The 20,619-nt window shown below is 43.3% G+C and overlaps 1 protein-coding gene across 4 annotated transcripts in view; it reads right to left on the bottom strand.

Moving 5' to 3' along the window:
* dtnbb (dystrobrevin, beta b) overlaps positions 1-20,619 on the bottom strand; it is a 35,468-nt gene that overhangs the window by 13,712 nt on the left and 1,137 nt on the right. Inside the window, exons 2-11 of one of the 4 annotated variants that reach the window (XM_076748024.1) lie at positions 18,952-18,998; positions 17,234-17,301; positions 16,882-16,962; positions 16,571-16,784; positions 13,488-13,573; positions 12,966-13,120; positions 12,769-12,871; positions 11,469-11,635; positions 9,560-9,684; positions 2,637-2,711 (exon numbers count right to left, since the gene is read on the bottom strand). In XM_076748024.1, coding sequence (XP_076604139.1) covers positions 2,637-2,711; positions 9,560-9,684; positions 11,469-11,635; positions 12,769-12,871; positions 12,966-13,120; positions 13,488-13,573; positions 16,571-16,784; positions 16,882-16,962; positions 17,234-17,300 — 1,073 coding nt within the window. In that variant the 5' untranslated portion in view covers position 17,301; positions 18,952-18,998. Of the gene's footprint in view, positions 1-2,636; positions 2,712-9,559; positions 9,685-11,468; positions 11,636-12,768; positions 12,875-12,965; positions 13,121-13,487; positions 13,574-16,570; positions 16,785-16,881; positions 16,963-17,233; positions 17,302-18,951; positions 18,999-20,619 lie in introns of all 4 variants that reach the window. The other 3 variants (XM_076748023.1, XM_076748025.1, XM_076748026.1) reach the window with 3 other exon arrangements.

Raw genomic sequence — 20,619 nt, 5'->3', positions numbered from 1 at the left:
CATTAATGACAAATACTGCACATTAGTAACACTTCGTAGCATCTTCATAGCTGCATACAACTACATTGTATGTAGTTTGTTTGTACTGTTTGTATACTGCTTATCAATGCTGAATAGGGCGACTTGATGTACGTAAAAGTTATTAAATCAATATTTAATGCTTTGTCCCATGTTTATGCATCATGCCAGACAAAACTCTTCACACGCGTGAAACAAACCTTTCTATAACTTGTTTTGTTCGTTTTTAATCAAAATCAGTTTGTAATCGTTTGTTTTTATGGCAGAATTTGGTAAAATGGTAACAAAATATCACTCTTTCATTTCAATGCAATTCCACTGAAAATCTGTAAAATGATTATTCTGAATCATTGCAGCTCTCTGAGGTGTTTAACCTATTTTGTTATCAGGTTTGTTCCAGCTCACTCACATTTGGTCAAGTGTCAGTTAACTCGGAATTAAAACTCATCAAGCTCAAGACGGCGTTTCCTTTTTCTTTTTTTCAATTTTATCTTCTGCAGCCGGGTTCTGCATGACTAACAGGTAATAAATTGCGGTTCGCCCTTGGAGGACCGGCTAGTGGTGAGCGATTGTCTGTGAGAGGGCGAGGTGGGAGGGAGCAGATGCCATGTCAGCAGAGCAGACAGTATCAGCGAGCTCGCTGTGATGGAGGCTGGAAGCACAACACGCACGATTTTTCAACCGGAGCGCGTTGAGTTTTGACTCACTGGCCCACAATCACGAGTGTATTTCTTCTCTGATAAAACATGGACTCTGAAAGGGTCAACAAACAAGGACGGCTCTGGTGCTACTTTTCAGTTTGAGGGCTCTTGAACTGAGACAGAGCCACAAGGAGCTTTGCATTATTCAGTGGTAGCATCTTTGACTCATCGGCCCTTCATGTGAAAGCAGGCGGGCAAGTGCCTGGTAATTATAACAATAGATTAATATGTACAATCCAAGTGTGACACAGTGAGAGCCGGCAGGAACCGGCCCTCTGTTCTCTGCAGCCTCACCGAAGTGAAGCCTCCTCCCTTCCCTCATTCAACACCTTATCTACCGGTGCCCACACTCACTCTCAACACAAACTATTTTGGAAGCGTCACGGTGGCTTAATGCGCAATTTCTGCCCTAAATATGGCAGCTTTGTAGTTGTTATGCCCCCCCAAGGCAACAGCATCTTCAGTGCATGACATCTTCCCAAAGCAGCTCTGACTCACAGAGCAAAATGTCAAGACAAAGGTTATCAGGCTTCTTCATTACCGCCACCATGAAACAAACCTCCGGAGAGCGTCGCCGTGCTCTGGTACATGCTGCAACACGTGATCTTCCGCTGACCTCCACGGGTCTGGATGCAAGGCATCGTTTACCGCCTCGGGTGTCCCCATGTTGTCAGCTTCCTTCAAACCTGCTCTGATCTTGATACGGCCAGCCCGCGGAGACAAGGCTGCGCTGCACAAAATGTTCATCTCGGCACGAAACTTAATCTGGTATTGATTGTTTTGTTGTTCATTTTCCTCAACACAGAAAGGAAATCATGCAGCCAGGTTAGAGAATAACACTTTGTTCAAAACGGGACATCAATTTCTAGAGAGGATTAAAGGAATATCAGCAGATTTTCATTTTAAAACAAACATGTTTGAAGGTCCGGTGCTGCTGTGATGGACGTTTTTTACAGTGTGCATGCTGCCCTTCAGCTGCCTGGGTCCTTGGTGTAGTAATGTATGATAACCCGGCCCAGAAGAGCACAAGCGGAAAGAAACAGCTGCAGACTTCATTCAAGCTCCTCCTGAATCCGAGACTTTGTCTGGATATCAATCAAACAGCTGATCTTAAACAGCGACACATGCACACCTCTATTCCTCCTGTACAGCAGACAGTGACGTCTCTTCCCTGCTAATGTGCCGTGGGACGTCCTGAGTCCCTGAGCAGTCCCATCTTGCAAACACAAATTGCCAGAAAGATGCGATAGAGAGAGACACAAAAGGAAAACTCACCCAGCGCAGACATGCAGGACAAAGTGCAATAACGTTAGAGCCGCCGCAGAGTGCTCTCCATTATCGAATTCATAACCACAGTGGTTCATTACCACTCTGAGTAAATAATAATGGAAGTGGCCTTTAACTGAGAGGGGCTGTAATGAGAGGACAATTAGGCTGCTTTCACGGGGCCCTCGCCTGCTCTCTGCTTACACGATAAAGCTCCAGTTCTATCATGATCTATTTGTCAAATCAACCCTTTAAGTAGGAGTGCTCACATATTCTTCATGACAGCGTAACAAATTTTTCTCTAAAAATACACTCACAAGGGCATGCTGCTCAGATGCACAAAAAAAAAAAAAAAAAAATGTGTGTCAAGTGTGAGGGAACAAATAACATCTGTAGTCTGATTTGCTGCGCTATTCTTGTTATTTCTGCTGATGAGAGAGAATCTGTCGCCTATTCTGAGCACAGAGTGAATCCTGCGTGATTAGGAGAACTTACTTTGCACGGGTGTAACTTCAAGTGACGTTTTGTCATCCTTACAGAATGCATCAGAGGTGATAATCACACAAGCGAAACTAATTCTGTGGAATCATCAGAATAATAGCTTCATAAAGGCATTGTGCACGATGCCGGGGGGGGGAGGGGGGTGCTTACCTTTTGGTAGGAGTAGGTGCCCCAGAGGACATGAGCATTGTGTCGTTCATGTTGTTGGCCACTGGTTTCGGCTGACTAAAAGACAAGATTAGAGGTCTTTAATGCTACACTGCAGAGGCCTGTGGTGCTTGTCACCAGGGAGTGGAGTAGAGGGCATTTGCATTTTATTAGTAATCATGAATCAGCGATCCTCACTGCAATTTAATCCAACTGTACAAAAGAGGATAAGAGGCGAAGCAGGGGGGGGGTCGTTATAAACTTCTGAGCGTGCTGCACAAACCAGGCAACATGTTGTACTCGAGTTAACTTAAAATTGCGGCGAAATAATTTGCTTTTCCGAGAACTGCGATTTAAATGTTTTTAGGGCAATTAGCTGAAACCTAATTAACACGAGCAAGAGCAACAACAGCAGACAAGAAATCTAATTAAACTGGAAGTCTGTGAAAAACCAGGAAAGGTGACATTGTGGGAGGTAATTTGTGAGTGTAAACAAAGCAATGGGGTCCATCTGGCGGCAGAATCAGTGGCCCAAACCCCCGGACCACAGAGCCTCATTAACGGATCAAAAAAGCACATCTCAGGTGATCTCAGCCTCACTCTTGGCCCGGCGCGGCAAATAGCAGCCGCTCACGACAGCACTGCACGTCTCTGTGGTTGCATCTCCCCGATCGGCACAGAGCATCTCTCTGTAGTTATCAGCCTCGATTCTCTTCTAACTGACTGTTTTATTTAAAGCGCTCATTACCACATGAAAGGTAAAGCACTGTGTCCTGTTACGCTTATTTGTCCGATCAGCATCTTTGGTCGAAATCAAACTATTTATATCCACATTGTGCAGAATACAGTAATCAGCACGAGGCACTGGAAGCCTTTTTCTGCTCCGGTGCCACAAAGTGCCTCCACAGCAAACACAGTCTTCCTTTCTGTGAATTATTGTGCTGCTGAAAACAAAACAGGAACGAGCAGCGAGGGAAACGGCATAACGTCTGGATCGCTAATTGTATTCAAATAATTTGTTATTTGTTCACAAAGCAAATTACATATTCCCTGCATTAATGTGGATGCTCGTGGGGTTCAGCGTGTGCTTTTTAAAGACGCTGCAATTATTTATTAGTTCATACATTTGAATGTCCCTCAGGACTCGCCAATCAGACTCAAAAGAAAACCACTGACAGTCCTGCATGAGTAATTCATCAGTCCTAATTTCTTGTTTCTGAGGACATTTGCACAAACATAATCCTGCTAATTCGTATCTTCCAAGCAACAAGACAATAACAGGAAAAGGAAAAAGCAGCTGCCACCACTCAAACCTGGACACGCTGCCTCCTGGTCTCCTTCACAGACCGACTGTGCGCACAAAGTAAAGCTCGCAGCCCATGTGAAAAATGTTTACCTGTCATTTAACGCTCGTTAGGTTACAACAATCCCCCCCCCCCCCCCCGAAGGTGAAGAGCTCCAGACAAAAGAGACATCACGCTTACCTCTGTGAGGAGAGAAAGCACCTGTCTGGCTGGCAAAATACATCCAACTGCTGCTGCTGCTGCCAGATGCCTAATCTGCCCTCAACTGAGCAGGCGAGCATCTCAATGTACTACACTGCTGCTGTCTCCAAGGAAACTCGACGGTCACGTGACTTTATGACGACGTAGATCTCTCTCTCTCGCTCTCTCTCTCCTCTCCGTCTCTCTCTGAAGCTCTCTGCTCTGACTCCGTCTTTTCACCTCTCTCCAACACACGAACGCACACTGGAAATTAGGGAAATGCCATTTGCTCAAAATACCTCCACTGCAGCCTCTAAAAGTAAAGAGAAAAATCTGCTCTCATCCCTTCAGGAGACAAAAGTGGAACAAACGTGGCCTCTACAGTCTATAGTATAATTGCATTTACATATGATTCCCTTTACCTTCAGTGAGTTACATAAGTCAAAGCTCCTCACAGCTTTCCTTCTATAAATAATCATCAGTGCTTTTCGAGTACACCAGTGTAACTCCAGTGGAACAGCGGGGCGCCATAAAGAAGCGCGTCCTCTTATGTAAAGGCTTGACAGCGGAAGTATTTCACTTTCCTCAAAGAATTTGGATTAATCCAAACAGGCCTCGCTCACTCACATCAGCGTCTGCAGCCTTGTGGCTCGCCGGCTGAGGAGATGCTGATTAAGGACGCTCGGTCCGGTCATCGAGCCGGCGCCTCAGAGGTCAAACGGGAGTGAATTGACACAACATTTAGGCGCTGAGAGATCAAAGCCTGCAATGCGCTAAGCCTCGTGCTACCTGCGTGCAGTGAATGACAATGTGCCACCCTTTCCTTGTACTTTGCGGTTGGCACAGGTACAGGGAAAATTAAGACTGCCGGAGCTTCATACGCACACATTAACCTTATTCCTGACAGCGACGGATGCTCGTCTGCCTTCGGCTAAAAATAATGCGCAAACATGAGGCATCCTCCTCTCTGGCAAAGGTGCTCCCGCTTCCCCGGGAGGCTGTCGGTGCCTCGGCCATAAAAACCCAACGGATCACGCTCACAGAAAAGTGAATTACATGCCTGTTCTCTCCATTTCAGTAACACTGATGGAATTTGCATTGACCCAGAGAATAAAAAAAGATGTAAAACAGAGCAAGGTATTTTAAAAATGTCGAGGGATTTCTGGGGATTATGGAGAGACTGGAAAATTGGTTGCTAAATATTAAACATGGCACAGAATTTGACGCTATAGTGTGTGTTCCGCATTAATGCAAAGTACGGTAAGATGCCTATTTTCGACTCTTGGACTATTTCCGTGCTTAAGGTCTTTTGGCAGAAGCGGTGCTAAGTCTGAAGGTAAGAAGCCGTATCAAAGATTTAAAGTTCCTGAGACAGACGGTGCGTCCCAAACCTATAACTCCTCTCCAAAACACAAATCCCCAAGAATCTCGCTGACAGTTTGAGTGGAGGGAGAAATTCACAGCTCAGCTCGCTGTTAGTCTTTGCTTTCAGATGCCAGTAAATATTTCAAAACAGCATCAGAATAGCTTCACTTTGTCTGAAGACGGTGCGAGAGGTTGGCCGACTGGGAGACTCATGTCCGTTCGATTTGGGAGTTGTGATCAAACGCGACGCTCTACCCTGATTCTGCCATTATTACTCACTCACAGGCGCTTCGTCAGCCTCACGCTAGCACGCACACACCTGAGAGACCACGCTGGTGGATGCTTGTGGTTCACTACATTAAATAACACCTACTCACAGACATTCGTCAGGATTGGCAACGAGCTGCGCTATTTTTAGACTGCCAACAGCACATTTCTCTCTCTGTTATGTATCATCAATAAAATGAAGTCAATGTAAAATAAAATTGGAGGCTTGGCAGTTTTCCTGTGACTAATTATCTGAAGGATCCGGTTTGAGGGAGGATTTCTGCAGCCAGCAGGGAAATCAGCATGGGAATGGTAGGCGGAAAATCACTGTATTCAACCATAATTTCTCTGAAATGGACCGTTTACAAATGGGAATTATTCCATTAGTGCCAGCTCTTCTTTAAGTCTCTTGGTACAAAGAGTGCAGAAGATTTACAACTGGTATATTGGATTTAAACTTTGTGGGAATTATGCTCGTTCAAAGACGAAGATGAGATGAATGATACCACTCCCATTTCTGTCCGTTAAGTATGAAGCCACCATTAGCAACCAGTTAGCTTAGCGTAGCATGAAGACTGGATCGGGGGGAAACAACCAGTCAGACTCTGTCCAAAGGTGACAAAATTTACCTGCCAGCACTTCTAAAGGTGTGCTAAGACAGAGAGTGAAACCAGTTTTCATCTTGCATCAGTTCACACTTCAGACTGTGTGTTTGTTTCGACTGAAACAGCTCATGCACCAAATGCACAGACATTAGCTGTGATCTCAAGATCTAACTTGTTACTGAGCTTTAGAGGTGCTTGAACATGAATTTCATTAGCTTCTGAAAGAGCAACGCTAGCTGTTTCCCCCTGTTTCAAGACTTTTTAGGGGTTTAATCAATGCCTAATGTTTAATAAGTGAGCTTTAGAGGTGCTGGTGGGTGGTTTTTGTTACGCTCGGGCAGGGCCAGGCTAGCTGTTTACCCCTGTTATCAACTAATATGCTAAGCTAAGCTAATTGTCTCCTGGCTGCAGCTTCATATTCAACTGATATGAGAACAGAATGGACTCAATTTTCTCATTCTTCACGTGTTATATCCTCAAATTATGTGTCCTATTCTGAACTCTGGATATTTGGACGTGTGTGTGTACAAAATAGACGCAGTTCATTTTCTTTGGATGTGATTTGCCAATAAAATCTGTTCTGCGTTTGAAGACGTGCGCAGTTAAACATGGAAGCATTAAACCTGAACCAAAATTGAGAATAGCAGTCGCTGATGAATACATGTTTTGAATGCTTGTCAGGTTTAAAAAACATCTTTTCATGGCACGGTTGATGAGAGGCGCTACTTCATCACAGCACGCAATAAAAACAGAAACGCTTCTGGAGCCAGAAATAGACATTTTTCCACCGTCAAAGACGAGGACTTTTAGCAAACACCTTCCCTGCATTAAACATAACAATAGAGACAGAGAGACATACAAACAACTCTCAGGGGTCAACAGTCACATCCATTATCCTAAAAGTCAGTGAACACACACTCTCACACACACTCTCTCACACACACACACACACACACACACACACACAGTGCCACCAACCTTGAAATGCCATCTGCAAGAGCATGAGAATGCACTCTGTCCATTAAAGTCTTACAGGAAAACACAGTGACAAGGATTTCTACCCCAAAACTTGATCTATATAAGATAAAATATATAGAAAAGTGTGTGTGTGTGTGTGTGTGTGTGTGTGTGTGTGCATATATATTGCTAGCTGTGTCTAATCGCCCGTGATTGAAGATCTTTTACTCAAGTAAAAGCATCATGGCAACAACCTAAAACTACTTCATTACAAACAAAACATCTGCATTCAAATTCTACTTCAGTACAGAGGTACTATCAGCAAAATTTACCTGAAGTATCAAAAGTAAAAGTACTTTTTCTGCTACCTGTAAGTGGTATATCATTTGGATTTCATTATTAAGTTGTTAACACTGGTGCATGAATGCAGCATTTTACTACTGTTGTTGGTTGAGATGAAGCTAGTTTTAACTTATTTGCATATAATTAGCATATTTTACATGCAGTTCAGTCCAGTGGTTCCTAAACTACGGGTTTGTCTCCCTGCTAAGAGTCACAAGAGAAATCTAACAGATGATTAATGGGAGAAGTAAGAAGGAAAACGAAATTCTGTCTCAGCTAACCTGGTCACAAGACAAAAATGTTGTACAAATACACTGTAGGTTATGCACTTACATTGTATTTCACAAGCTTATCATGTGTCTTTTAATGTAAAATCTTAATCTGAAAAGTAAATAGTCACTCTGTCTGGATGTATTGGAGTAAAAAGTACATTTCCGTCTGAAATGAAGAGGAGTAGATGTATAAAGTAGCATAAAATGGAAATACACAAAATTGTACTTGAGTAGAAGCACTTCACTGCACACTGCTAATATATCTTTGTACACTAAAAACACTGAAGCGGGACCCTTCAGACACAGATGGTTTTGGAAAAACCTTTCTGAGGCAAATAATGACAATAAAAGGCCTCTGTGCTATAAAATCCATCATAACCAAAAGCCCCAACCGGACAGAACTCAATATTCTCTGGGCGTCCATCTTCTGAAATAATCAACATCGTAAAAACGACCCAAAAAACCTGACACGGATTACTGCTCGCCGAGGGCGCTGGAGAGATATAATCCAAAGCAGTTTAGCCACAAATATTATTTCAATCAATATTAATCTACTTGTGTGATGTAATTTCATGCTACACGGCCTATACCGCCCCGGCTAATGCAATCGCCTCATCTCTCAGCTGCAGGGAAACATCCAGGTCGACAGCTGATTCTGCTCGTTGTGACGAATTGTAAATTTATGCAGATGTAAACTTCATCTTAAATGCATAAGTTTGGGCTCAATGCAGAAAAATCCTCCTGCCAATGGGCCGGATGTGAGAGCGGATCCAGAGATGATGGTATCTATCAGGCAGTAAAACAGGAAATCGTGCTGATGTATTTACGGTGTGTCTGTTTTTCTTGGCATCCGCTGAGCTGGTCCCCCCCCCCCGTGATGTCGCTCGCTATCAGTTACTCGCTGACACTCGCCAGCAGCAAAAGCATATACTGACAGCTTAGGTTCACGGTCGTGACTGGAATGTGAAGCGGGGTTGTGTTATGAAATGCGCCATGAGAAATGTTGAAAGCTCAAATGAGATATTTCCTGTGATCCCCTTCATGCCGTGAACAAGCAAAATCGTAAATCACTTTTTTAATCTGAGACATTATTAGATTTTGTCTTAGCGGAGGCCAAAAGGCGCAACGCTGATGAGGAAAATACGAAGTGACCTCAGCGACGTGGCGCTCTGTGGATGCGTCTCGGTGGTGGGATTGATTATGGAAATCGTACTATTTTTCAGCTGAAATGTAAATGAGTGTGCGGGGTTTAAGGCAGCGGCAGAATATAATGCAGTTCCTGTAATGATTTCCAGGAGCCTCAAAGCGCGTGGAGCGTCAGATTTATACCATCGGCCCCGTTTCATTGCCGGCAGACTGATGAGGACGACTGCGCTCTTAACGGCTGATCCGCCGCCGTTTATCACCTCGTCCACGTTAGCAAATAATCACGGGCCTGACATCTGAGGGAGATGGCACTCTATCAGCCATGCAGCGGTGACGAGATGGAAAGATGGAGGCGGTTACATGACAAGAACAGACTATAGATCATGAGCACACTGAGCCCTGCTGTGCTGTTAATCAACAAATCGGTCGGGTTTCCCCTCATTAATGGCACAAATATTGGAAACAAATGCTTTGAGGGCGGCACTTACACAGTGTGGGTGAGCTCCTGTGGTCTCTCAGCCTGCTCGGGGAACACAGGATGTGGCGGCTCTCCGATGGGGACGCAGCCTAGAGATTTACTGATGGCGTGGCTCAGCTTTTTGGCCGGAGACTTCTGTGAGGAGGGCAGGACAAACAAAGGCTCTGTCACCTTGAATCCGCTGCTGTCGCCGTGTTGGAATAGTAGAAACAGGTTTAAGCCGCTGCAGAGGTGATTTACATAACTAGGTCAACTGTTTGTTTTACTGTGTCAGAAGTGTGCATCAGCAGCACTTTGTGCATGTTCAGGATGCGCTTGAAGCTGCGACTCCACGGGCAGTTTCAGCAGCTGACTCACTGCAATGCAACGAGCCCATTATTCTGCGCTCACGTCACCTGAAGACAGCTGTGTGGTCGCAGAGTTTGGTGCATGAGGCAACCAAACGGTGGCCGTACACATTAATATGGGCTTAACCACATTTTCCCCAGAGTTTCCACTTCATAATCTCAATATAGATATTGATGTGAACACTAATTAAAAGTCAAAAACTGCCAATTACAGCATGTGGCATAACTATACCAAAACATTACTCCTATAATCATTATTTAACGGACTATACTGTAACTTTACTTTTATATTTGATCGTCGCTGATCACCAGTTTCAGTGTCTAATCTGTCAAATCTGCAAAAAAAAAACAGGCCCAAACTCTCCAGAAATAAAGTCTCTGCAAGAAGTTTTCTCATTTAACACTCCAGTGAAACACAAACTAAAACACAGACTAATGAATTAATTTGAGGTAAGACGCTGCAGGTCCTTAAAGGCAGCACGATCAGTGTGGCATGAGCCACCGTTACGGAAAAAACCGAATAATCAGTGAGTAAAGCTTTATTTTAAAAGTTTTAACAGAACTGTTCTTAAAGGACTATTCCCCCTAAAATCTCCATACAGTAGTATACTTTACTGTATTAGAAGTATCATTTATAGGAAGGTGAGTACAAGTACACCTTGACTTTTTGTGCTTAATTTAAAGTATGCTTGACAGACACTTTTAATAGTAATCAAGAGTACTTAAGTACCTAAAGTGTACTTATTTTAAAGTCCTTTGTAATACCCTGTTAGTATGCTTAATTAAAGTGTACTTTAATTTCACTTCATTTCAAGTATATTTAAGTATATTTCAACACATCTGTGATATAATACAATTGTACTGCAGGAGTGTTTTTAATGCTCATGAATCCTGATTTTGACTGGTGGACTTACGGTTAGAGTTTGTAAGAATTTGTGCAAATTTAGCAACTATTTACCCTTCAAGTATGACTCAAGTGGTACTCAAAGACTGCTTGAGTACACAGCAGTGGCCTCCATCCTGTTTGAGCAGCCATTTTTCTGTCCCAGCGAGCGAAATGGCCGCTAACGCTGCCAGCTCATCAGAACGGCGGCGGACGGACAGCAGCGTCACACATGTATTTCACTGACATTTCCAATTTATACCAATTTGTCACAGAAGTGGGGGAACATCCAGAACGGATTCATCCGCCTAACCTTGGTGATATATTCCACATTACAGTGTTTTGTGCTTCATTCTGTTCGCCGAGAAAACCGAGTGGGACGGGAATTGGATTTGGGATCCGGAGCCTGTGACTTCCCTTGTCTCGATTTATAGCATAATGATGGAGCTTTGGGGGAAATGCGGCGACGCGGCAGATTCAATCAATACAATTTAATTTTCCAAAATGACTAAAACCCCATAAAATCCGTGTTGGATGGCTGTGAGAGGACAGGAAATGCAGGGAGGCGGCTGAACAGTCTGCTGTGCTGTAAAGTCAGCCCACACTCTCTCACACGTATTGACGTTTAGACTGTTTAGAAAGGGGAACAAGGCAGTGTGAGACCGAGAGCGATCGGGGCTTTGACCTACCCAAGACGAGTGCTCCTTCATCTGGTGCTGGTTGCTATGGGGACCATTGGCATGGCCACGCCAGAAGCAGCTCTGACAGAGCTGGTAGCCGTGGCACTGCTGGCACCGGTACCGGAAACCCATCATGCTCTCGCTCCGGCAATATGAACATTCCACCGGATGGAAGACTGAGCGGTGACAAACAAGCAGGAAGGACGTTCAGTCAGAGACTTCTTCACGACAAAAACATCTGCTGACGGTTAATCTGAAGGCAGCGGCGCCCGTCACTCTCTACATGACACACGGCTGCAGAGGAAAGTATCTAAGTACATTTACTCAAGATCTGTACTTAAGACTTTAAGGGACTGTTCTATTTCCATTTTATGTTACTACATTTGAGAAGGAAATACTGCACTTTTCACTGCACTGCATTGATCTGACAGAGTTACTTTACAGATTAAGATTTGGCATTAAAATAAAAAAACACATGATCATCTTTAACTGCCTTGTTAAGTCAGGTCAAAAAGTAGTTTACTTCAAGTATACTTCAATGTATCGGAAATATAATTTAAGCATAAAAAGGTCATTACAAGTATACATTTACTTTTTGTGTTTCATTTAAAGTATGTTTGAAAGTATATCCTAGTTCTGCAGTACTTAAAGTGGTATTTCAAAGTACTTAATAAAAAGTGTACTTTATTGTAACTGTATTACAAATGTACTTAAGTGTAATACATTTCAGATTTTTTTTTTTTTTTTTATAGTAGTAAAGAGTAAAAGTAAACAGCCTCTGAGGTAGCTAAACCACAGTAACTGTTTACTTACTGATGCATCAGTATTAAAACTCTCATCGTGTAACATAATAAAAGTGTATCACTGACAGGAGACATTTCTGGGCAGAACCAGTACTTTTGGTACTTTAAGTATATAATGTAGGACTTTTACTTGCAAAGGAGTATTTGTACATTGTTGTATTGGTACTTTTACTAAAGTAAAGGATGAGAATACTTCTGCTCAATAGCAGGCAGGTGTTACATCTGAGTCAGTGTGGTGAAAACTGTGTCCTGTGGCTCTTATACCTGCAGGCTTGATGATTACTGGAATGATGAATATACTGAAGATCAAACTCACACTCATCTATAATCCTGTTTGTGTGTTTATTTTCCTTTTAAGTACCCATATGTGGACATATACTTTGTTGTACATGTCACTCTAGTTGGAAAACACAGTTTGAAGGGAGAGAAATTCAATGTCACTTTTAAAATTAAACACAAGAAGATGCAAAACGTATCACGCTGAAGTTCTGATGTGCACATCTTACCATTTTCAACATTAGCAAGTCGGTGCATGAGCGGTAGCCACACGAGGCATTGAGGGGGAGGATCTGCCATCAGCACATCCAAAAACGTGTTCAGCATGATCTTCTTCTGGATACAAACACACACATATGTGTATCAACAACGACAGGTTAAAAGAAGAAGGAGGAGAAGAAGGGGCGTTCAAATACCCTCCTCATACCTGCTGAGGGAAGCACGTCCGCACTGAATGCTCCGTGTATCCGAAAGACGGACCCTCGAACACGGCCGTGGGGAGCTTCAGCACCTCCCGGAGAAACTGATCGAACTTTGCAAACATCATGACTCCACTCGAGTCAGAGATCTGTGAGAAAATATCTGAGAGAGAGCAAATGTCAAGCTTATTATTCTCGGTAGAAACAGAGGGCAAAGCGGGCTTTTGACATTTCTGTGCACGCATTTTATTATTGATCCACAGAGTTAAAATATGCACGTTTAAGGCAAATTAATTCTGCATGCATGTTCCAACAGTGCCCCTGTGTGTTTGACTCCAGCAATTACATGAAGGTAGTTTCTGTATCAGGTAAGCCTGGCACGCGCAGGTAGCCATGACATCAGATTTCAGAATGAGCTGCTAAAAATGCAGCTCGCACACACACACACACACACACACACACAGACACACACACACACAGACACACATCTCCTGACGTGGCACGTGTGCGGTGCTCAGACGTGAACTTACAGCGTAGTTTGTCCACAATTTTCCCTCCACACATTGTTGCCAGCATGGCCTTCATGGAGAAAACCGTCAGCTTCCCATGGCTCTCACTGCGAGAGGAGAGGTGACGTTAAAGTGAGACCACGTGACGCTTGAATGAAGAAATAACATCATTAGTTCACTTCAGCACACCAGCAGTGGAACAAGTATTCAGATCTTTTACTTAGAAATAAATAAAAGTACTACTGCTCCACTACAAGTGAAAGTCCTGCATTCAGTTAAGTAAAAGTATGTAAATACTATCAGCAACATTATGAAAGAAGTATTAGTATTTCCTGCGGCCTGGCGCCCCTCCAGTTTCAGAGTGTAATTCCCTCTCTCGCCAACGACAGAAAGCCAAGATTTACTCTTGTCCGGCCTCTTGCTCGGTCACTCAATCTTTTTCTCTTCCTCCGTCAGCTTCCTCTTCATCTCTGCCGTGATGTCCGTACTGAGAATACAGAGTTATCTTCTTCTCATAGCCAGCTGAAGACTAAACTTGGTGTAATGTAGTGCCGTAAAGTTCCTTCTTGCAGGAGACTGTATCCACTCAATCCAAGTTAAACAGTGAAAGAACAGGTGTTTGAGGCGCTGAGCGGGAAAGAAAAGGCACCATTCTCCCAATTACAACTCAGTGTAGCATCAAAATGACTCTGAAGCTCTTATTGTAGCGTAATATAGTTGCACAATGCTGCTTTAAGGTGTCAAAAGTAAAAGTACTTAACATGCAGAAAAACGCCCCCTGACAGTGTTTTACTATAATACTGCTGCATTAAGGGTGTGATGATTTTAACCACTTTATATATGTGTAGTTTAATGCACAGCAATGCATCACACTCTACAGGATCGTCACGTGTGCAGTGTTGCTGTCCTGTGACAAACATGTGTCTCTAAAAAGTTTCGTGAGCTCAGAAAAACAGCCTGTTTTCAGCTTGTGATGATGCGTTTTCCAGCTGATCCAAGAGAGTTTTAACTAGTTTGTTTATCTGAAGATGTAGAAGAATTTTCTCAACCCATAAAGAAACACTTAATCAGAGATATGTGCTTTTTACTGCACAGGATGGTTTTGAAGAACTGTAATCTGAAAAGTAACTAGTGACTAAAGCTGTCAGACAAAAGTAGTTTAGTGCAATATTTGCCTCTGAGATAGAAGTATGAAGGTGCATTAAATGAAAATACTTCACACTGAGTAAATGTACTTAGTTACTCTCCAGCACTGCCATGCACTGACTGCTCTTGCTGCTGCAGCCCCGCTTGCTTTATGTTGCTAATATTGACTGATGTTGGCCATAAATCAGTTACTGTCAGCCCGTCTTTTAGAATATATCACATCATATCCGACTGAAACGGCTCAGTGCCCTTTTGATGATGCATCCATTAGTGTGTGCAATGTCAGAAATCGTGACCTAAACCTTAAATCAGGGATTAACACGGTACATGCAGGTCATTATTAGGCTGCCTCAAGACCCCTTAAAATCTTTTTAACTTGCCAGGAGAGACCGGCTCTTTCATTTCAGATTCATTTAGCTCTGGCTTCCGAGCAGAGGTAACGGACTACATGAAAGCTCCTCTGCCTAATTCGGTTTGGACCTCAGGGACAGATAGCGAAACTGCTTCCTGTGATCGCAGACAGTCATTTCCACAAAGTTTCCCAGAGATACGGCAGCATGAATAATAACAGAGCGGGACCAGAATGGCCTCACAGATAAAAGTAAAGCAATTGAACGGGTCAATGGATGGACATGGCAAGCGGCCAATCAATTGGAGCACACAAGGTACAATAATGAGAGAGAGCTTTACGGTCAATAATAAACCTCTGCACTCCAGGATGCTCGGTGTCCAGGGCCGTGAGCACAGAGCAGACATTAAGAGGACGGATGGACAGTCAAACATCGGCAGGGATACTTCAGCTGATAGCGTCTTTTTTACCCGACGCACTTTTCTATCTGCTGCGTGACAGAGGAAGCCGGCGGATCTGTGTTTGTTCAGCTAACATTTCTCAGGCCTAAAACCTGGCTGGAGGGACAATAAAGTCACGTGCTGCGTATTCTTTATGTGGATTTGGGGACACTTTTGTTTTGGCTGACTGTTGTATTTACAGACACTATATTAAATAAAAGATTCAGCATTTTTTCACCAGGATTTAATCACCGGGAGCGTGGAGAGGGCTTCAAAACAGCATTCAGACACATAAAACGCTAAAACGCTTCATTTTATAGGTTTGTAATTTGACCTCTGAACAATTTCCAAGTTTCCAAGTTTTAAAGTTTCCTGCAAAGAAAGAACTGTGTAATTTGGGGCGGATAAAAGGCAGAACAAAGAATGTTCTGGGACAGTTATTTTATTCAGAGGAGGGATTAATCGATCAGGTTGGTCATTACAAGTCTAAGGTGACGTCTTAAGATGTCTTGTTTTGTGCAATCAGTAGCCAAAAACCCCAAGATATTATGTTTACTCTAGTCTGAGATGAGCAAAAGAAGTAAATCTTCACAGTGAAGGAGCTAGAGTCACTGATTTTTAGCCATTTTTGCTTCATAAATGATTAATTAGTTGAAAGAAATTTCCTCAAAGGGCTCAATTAAAATAAAACTTACAGCAAATATAACGGGTGTCACTTTTGCTTTGATGGGCCATGAAAAAGACTCAACCATGAATAAGCTGGACATTATTTCAACAGACTGTGTGGCATTATTCTGAAAAAGTTCGACACCCCACCTGTACTCACATTAGTTATCTGATTCTGAGACGCTCTAACGTTCCTCAGGAGAGACCACTGTGACCAAAAGCGGTCAAACCAGACTGATCGTTTTTTACCTGCAGGGGTGAAAGATGTGACTGAGGGGAAGCGAGATGATTCACAGGATGGCAAAACAAAAAACCACATGAAGGGACCTAGCTTTGCTTTCAGGGCTCACGAGGTAAAAGGGTCGGGAACCCCTGCTCTAAGCTGCGTGTGTGTTGTGTTGAACACTTGTCATTAAGCGTCTTCTGATAAAGCTTCTGCAGCAACGCAGCCAAAACAACAGCGACTCCAGCGATCACCACCACGCACCGAGCGCCTGACCTACCTGTCGTAGGTGGCCACCATGAAGTTGAGCAGCAGCCCGATGGACTGCTCCACATTGATCTGGTGGGTGGTGGGCAGCCGCTTGTTGAGCTGGTAGTAGATGGAAGACAGGATAGTCTCCAGCCGCGACACATTGATCTCGGCGTTGTGGTCCAGTGTGTTGAGCCCGTTGTCACGAAAGGCTTCGATCATGTTCCAGACATCCACCAGATGAACTGCAGGGGGCAAACAGACAGACTGTGATCAATCGAGTCTGTATTCATGACAGAACAGACGCTTCTTTCGGCTGCAGCTGAAATGACAGGCGCTTACGGTTGCATCGCTTCTGCACGAACCGGAGCTTGCAGGCAGTCCTGTATGTCGACAGCCTGATGACATCGAAGTTTTGAGCTCCTGCAGGGATAAAAACATCAAGAAAGTCTCCAAAAAAAAATCAGATTAATGTTACACCTGACCAGCTAAATGCAAAATAATTCTCTCCAAACACAATCAGCCGTTCTGGGGTCCATTTAAACACTATCACTCTCTTTGTGTGGGAGGATTTATACTGTACGTGTGAGGCACCACGCATCTCCTGCGCAACTCGGAGCCGGTCAAAGAATCGCATGAGCCGCTGCTGAGCATGAATAGTGAAGAGAGGTTTCTCTTTGTCGACTCCACTCACTCATTTCCATGAAGAGCTGTCTCTTCTCCACCATGGCCTTGCCTCGTTTACTGCCTTCCTCGATCATCCTGTGGCACATCAGACAGCAGAGCATGCGACGCTTACCGCTCAGACAGCAGCATGTTCATGAATGCAACACACAGATCTCTTCATTCTCCAAAATCAATCGCACAGCCAGCAAGTGAGGATGATCTACGTGTATATTATTAGTGCAACTGAGGGAAATGTTTCAGACTGTGGGTTATAACCTTTGTGGGAAGACTGAACATAAATTATTACCTAAATCTTTAAAATCTAGAGGATCAGGTCTTTGTGTGTGCATTGTCATTCTGCCTTTCTTGTTATGTGGTCAGCTTAAATGCACATGAGAGCTCCTGAACGCTGGTCTACGAGGATTCAGTACGTTCTTTCATCTTTATTATTCACCCTGTACATCAAGGACTCTATTAGCTTTTGCTCCAGCTGTTCACTTATCATAACATACAGATTTTACGGCTTTGACTGGCTTTTTAACAGGTGGTGGAACCAATTATGGAGATGAAAATAACAGCTTCTCTCAGCGGTACACCAAAAATTTAATAGATTTGAAAGACTAGTGTTATAATCAGACTGAACCCTCAGCTTACTTAATTCACTATTTGAATATCAGAGATGCTGGATGCAGCTTAAGATACTGAAAACCAGAGATAAATTATAGATTTTTTAATTTAAAGGGTTATGACTCTTGGCTTAGTTATACTGCCAGGTTTCATGGAAAGCCACTACAAATGTAGGTGCTCAGTGACAACAAAGAAAATGACAAAAATGTGACTTTTATGCAGAGAAACGGTTCAACATTTTGGGAAATACGTGTATTCGGTTTCTTGCGGAGAGTTAGATGAGAAGATTGAGGGCACTGTCACGTCTGTGCAGCACATACAAAGCTACAGCCTGCAGCCGATTAGCTTAGCTTAGCACAAAGACTGGAAGCAGGTGGAAACAGCTAGCCTGGCTCAGCCACACGGTAACTAAAAAGCTTGCTAATGAACACATTTGTTTAATGTAATTTTATGTGCTGATTACTTCAAGTTTATGCTAACTAAGCTAACTGGAAAGAGAGAAAATGTAAATTATCCCTTTAAAATGTCTGTGTTTGGCTTTAAAGTCAACCGCACCAAGATAAAAACGACATGTTCATAATGCTGCTGTCAAAAATGAATCGTCCCCACAAAGACTTTCATGTTGAGGAATCAGATGCCGCACGCTCGTCTCTTTCATACCGAAGAATCTACATCCATTGAACCATTTCAACTTTCTGCTTTTGTGCTGACACCTGACTGAACTTCAGTGTTGTCAGCATTCATTGCTCCTGTCTGTTTTTTTTTTTTTTGCTTGTTTCAGATAGAGCTCCCTTTGAAACAACACAGGTTTCCTTATTTCATTCACTGTTCTTCAAAAAGTGCCATCAGGGCTTTGAATGTGACACGAGTCACTTCTGCAGAGCAGGTGTCATTTTCTTAAACACTGCTTGGCACTTTAATTTGATCTCCAATGGCTCTTTAATGGTACAAAACCCTGCATTCTTATGATCGGAAGATATTTAACAGGAGTATCAGGAGATTAGTGGCATACTGGAAAACAGTGTCATCTGTTTTAAGCCCATACATGACAGATACAGTGTGTGAGACATGACCTTAGCCTTGTACATCTGATTTCATGAAGATTTTAAAAGCGTTTACCTGTCGCTGGCTGAGTGTCAAACAAAGTGAAGCCCTAAACGTCCACCCTGTGAGGAAAAACCACATTGAAACAGTCAGTCAGGGTGTCTCACGTGATGTCATCATAACTGTGAGAGATCAGCTATTCATCGCTGACAAAATGTAGATGACTTTTAAATAAGTAATTAACACCTCCCCTCTCTCCCCCCTTCAAGGACTTTGTTAACTCTCACGTTGTGCTTTGGTTTCCCCTCCCTCTCTTCCTGTAGAGATATTGGTGAGCTGGCTGGGGAACACTCCAGCGCCCGTGGTCTGTGTAAATGATAATTCTCCATGACATCGCGCTCAGCAGTGACTGCATCCTGTGGGCTAATGACACCGACTGAGCTGCAGAGGAACCACTTAATGACGACGGACGCAGAGCGCATCGCAGCCGGCCAATGAGAGAGAAGCCCCCGGACGGCCTCGGACCGTGGGGGCCGGAGCCTGTTCACGGGGTGCGTTCGCTGACCGGGAGAGGAAAAAGCCTCTGCTACCTTCAGGAAGACCGCAGAGAGGACGGCTTTTGTTTTGCATCAGGTCTTGTTTTAGACGCTCGTCCTCTCCCGGTGATCTCGACTGTTATGACAGAGGCTCTTTCCAGTCACTAACTTGCTGCTCTGGCTTGTGTTGAGGGGTTCTTACTGCCGGTTACAGGCACCAGCAAAGGCCTTTAAAAGGAGGCCTTATGTCATTTATTATCATTTGTCTCACTTTATCAACTAGTTGTCGATGAAATGTCAGAAAACACAAAGCCTCTCACTGGAGCTGCAGCAATTAGTCGATCAACAGAAGACAAAAGTGGACAGTTGAATGAGGGTTTTCATAAACATTTGCTGGTTGCAGCCTCTCAAACAAGAGAACTGAAGGCTTTTCTGTGTCACATATGAGAGTAAATTGAATTAGATTCTGGACTGTTCTGAGACATTTGAGGACATCACCTTGGGCTCTGAGAAGTCATTACAGGCATTTTTCACTTGTTTCTGACATTTCATAAACAAAAAAAAACAACTATTGATTTAAAGAGAAATTACCTACCAGTCGCCATTTCCCAGAGCTCAAGGTGATATCTTTAAAAGTGCTGTTTTTTCCATCCAGCAATCCAAACCCCCAAAATATTGAATTTACAATGATATAAAAAGGAGAAAGGCAGAAAAATCCCTACTTTTAAGAGCCTGAAACCCTAAAATATTTTCCACGTTTGCTCGAAAAATGGCTGAAATGATAAATCGCTTCATGAAAAATAGTTACCAATGAAGTTTTTGTTGAGCGACTGATCGATTAATTGACTAATCGCTTCAGCTCTAATTACGTTGTCGACCACATACAGTCTAGCTGCTTTCTGAGAGAGCTACAAACCACTTTGTGCTAAATTAAACAGCAGCTTTAATGAAAGTCTTTGTAGCTCAGTGGGAAAATAATAACAGCAACTCAGTCAGGATTAAAGGTTCACTTTAGCCACTTGAAAACACTCTAATTACATATTACATGGGGTCCTGAATGGGGCCACGCACACTGGATTAGTGCATTTTCAGGGATGAGGTGCCGGAGAAGCCCTCCTGCACTTTGGGGGAAAGGCTAGAAAACATTTGCTACGCAGCGGGAGAGCAAACAGACACATGTCAGCAGAATAACACAATGGTTCATTGT

This window comes from Chaetodon auriga, chromosome 14 (assembly GCF_051107435.1).
Source record: "Chaetodon auriga isolate fChaAug3 chromosome 14, fChaAug3.hap1, whole genome shotgun sequence".
NCBI classification, from domain to species: Eukaryota; Metazoa; Chordata; class Actinopteri; order Chaetodontiformes; family Chaetodontidae; genus Chaetodon; species Chaetodon auriga.
This window is presented reverse-complemented; position numbering and strand designations above follow the sequence as displayed.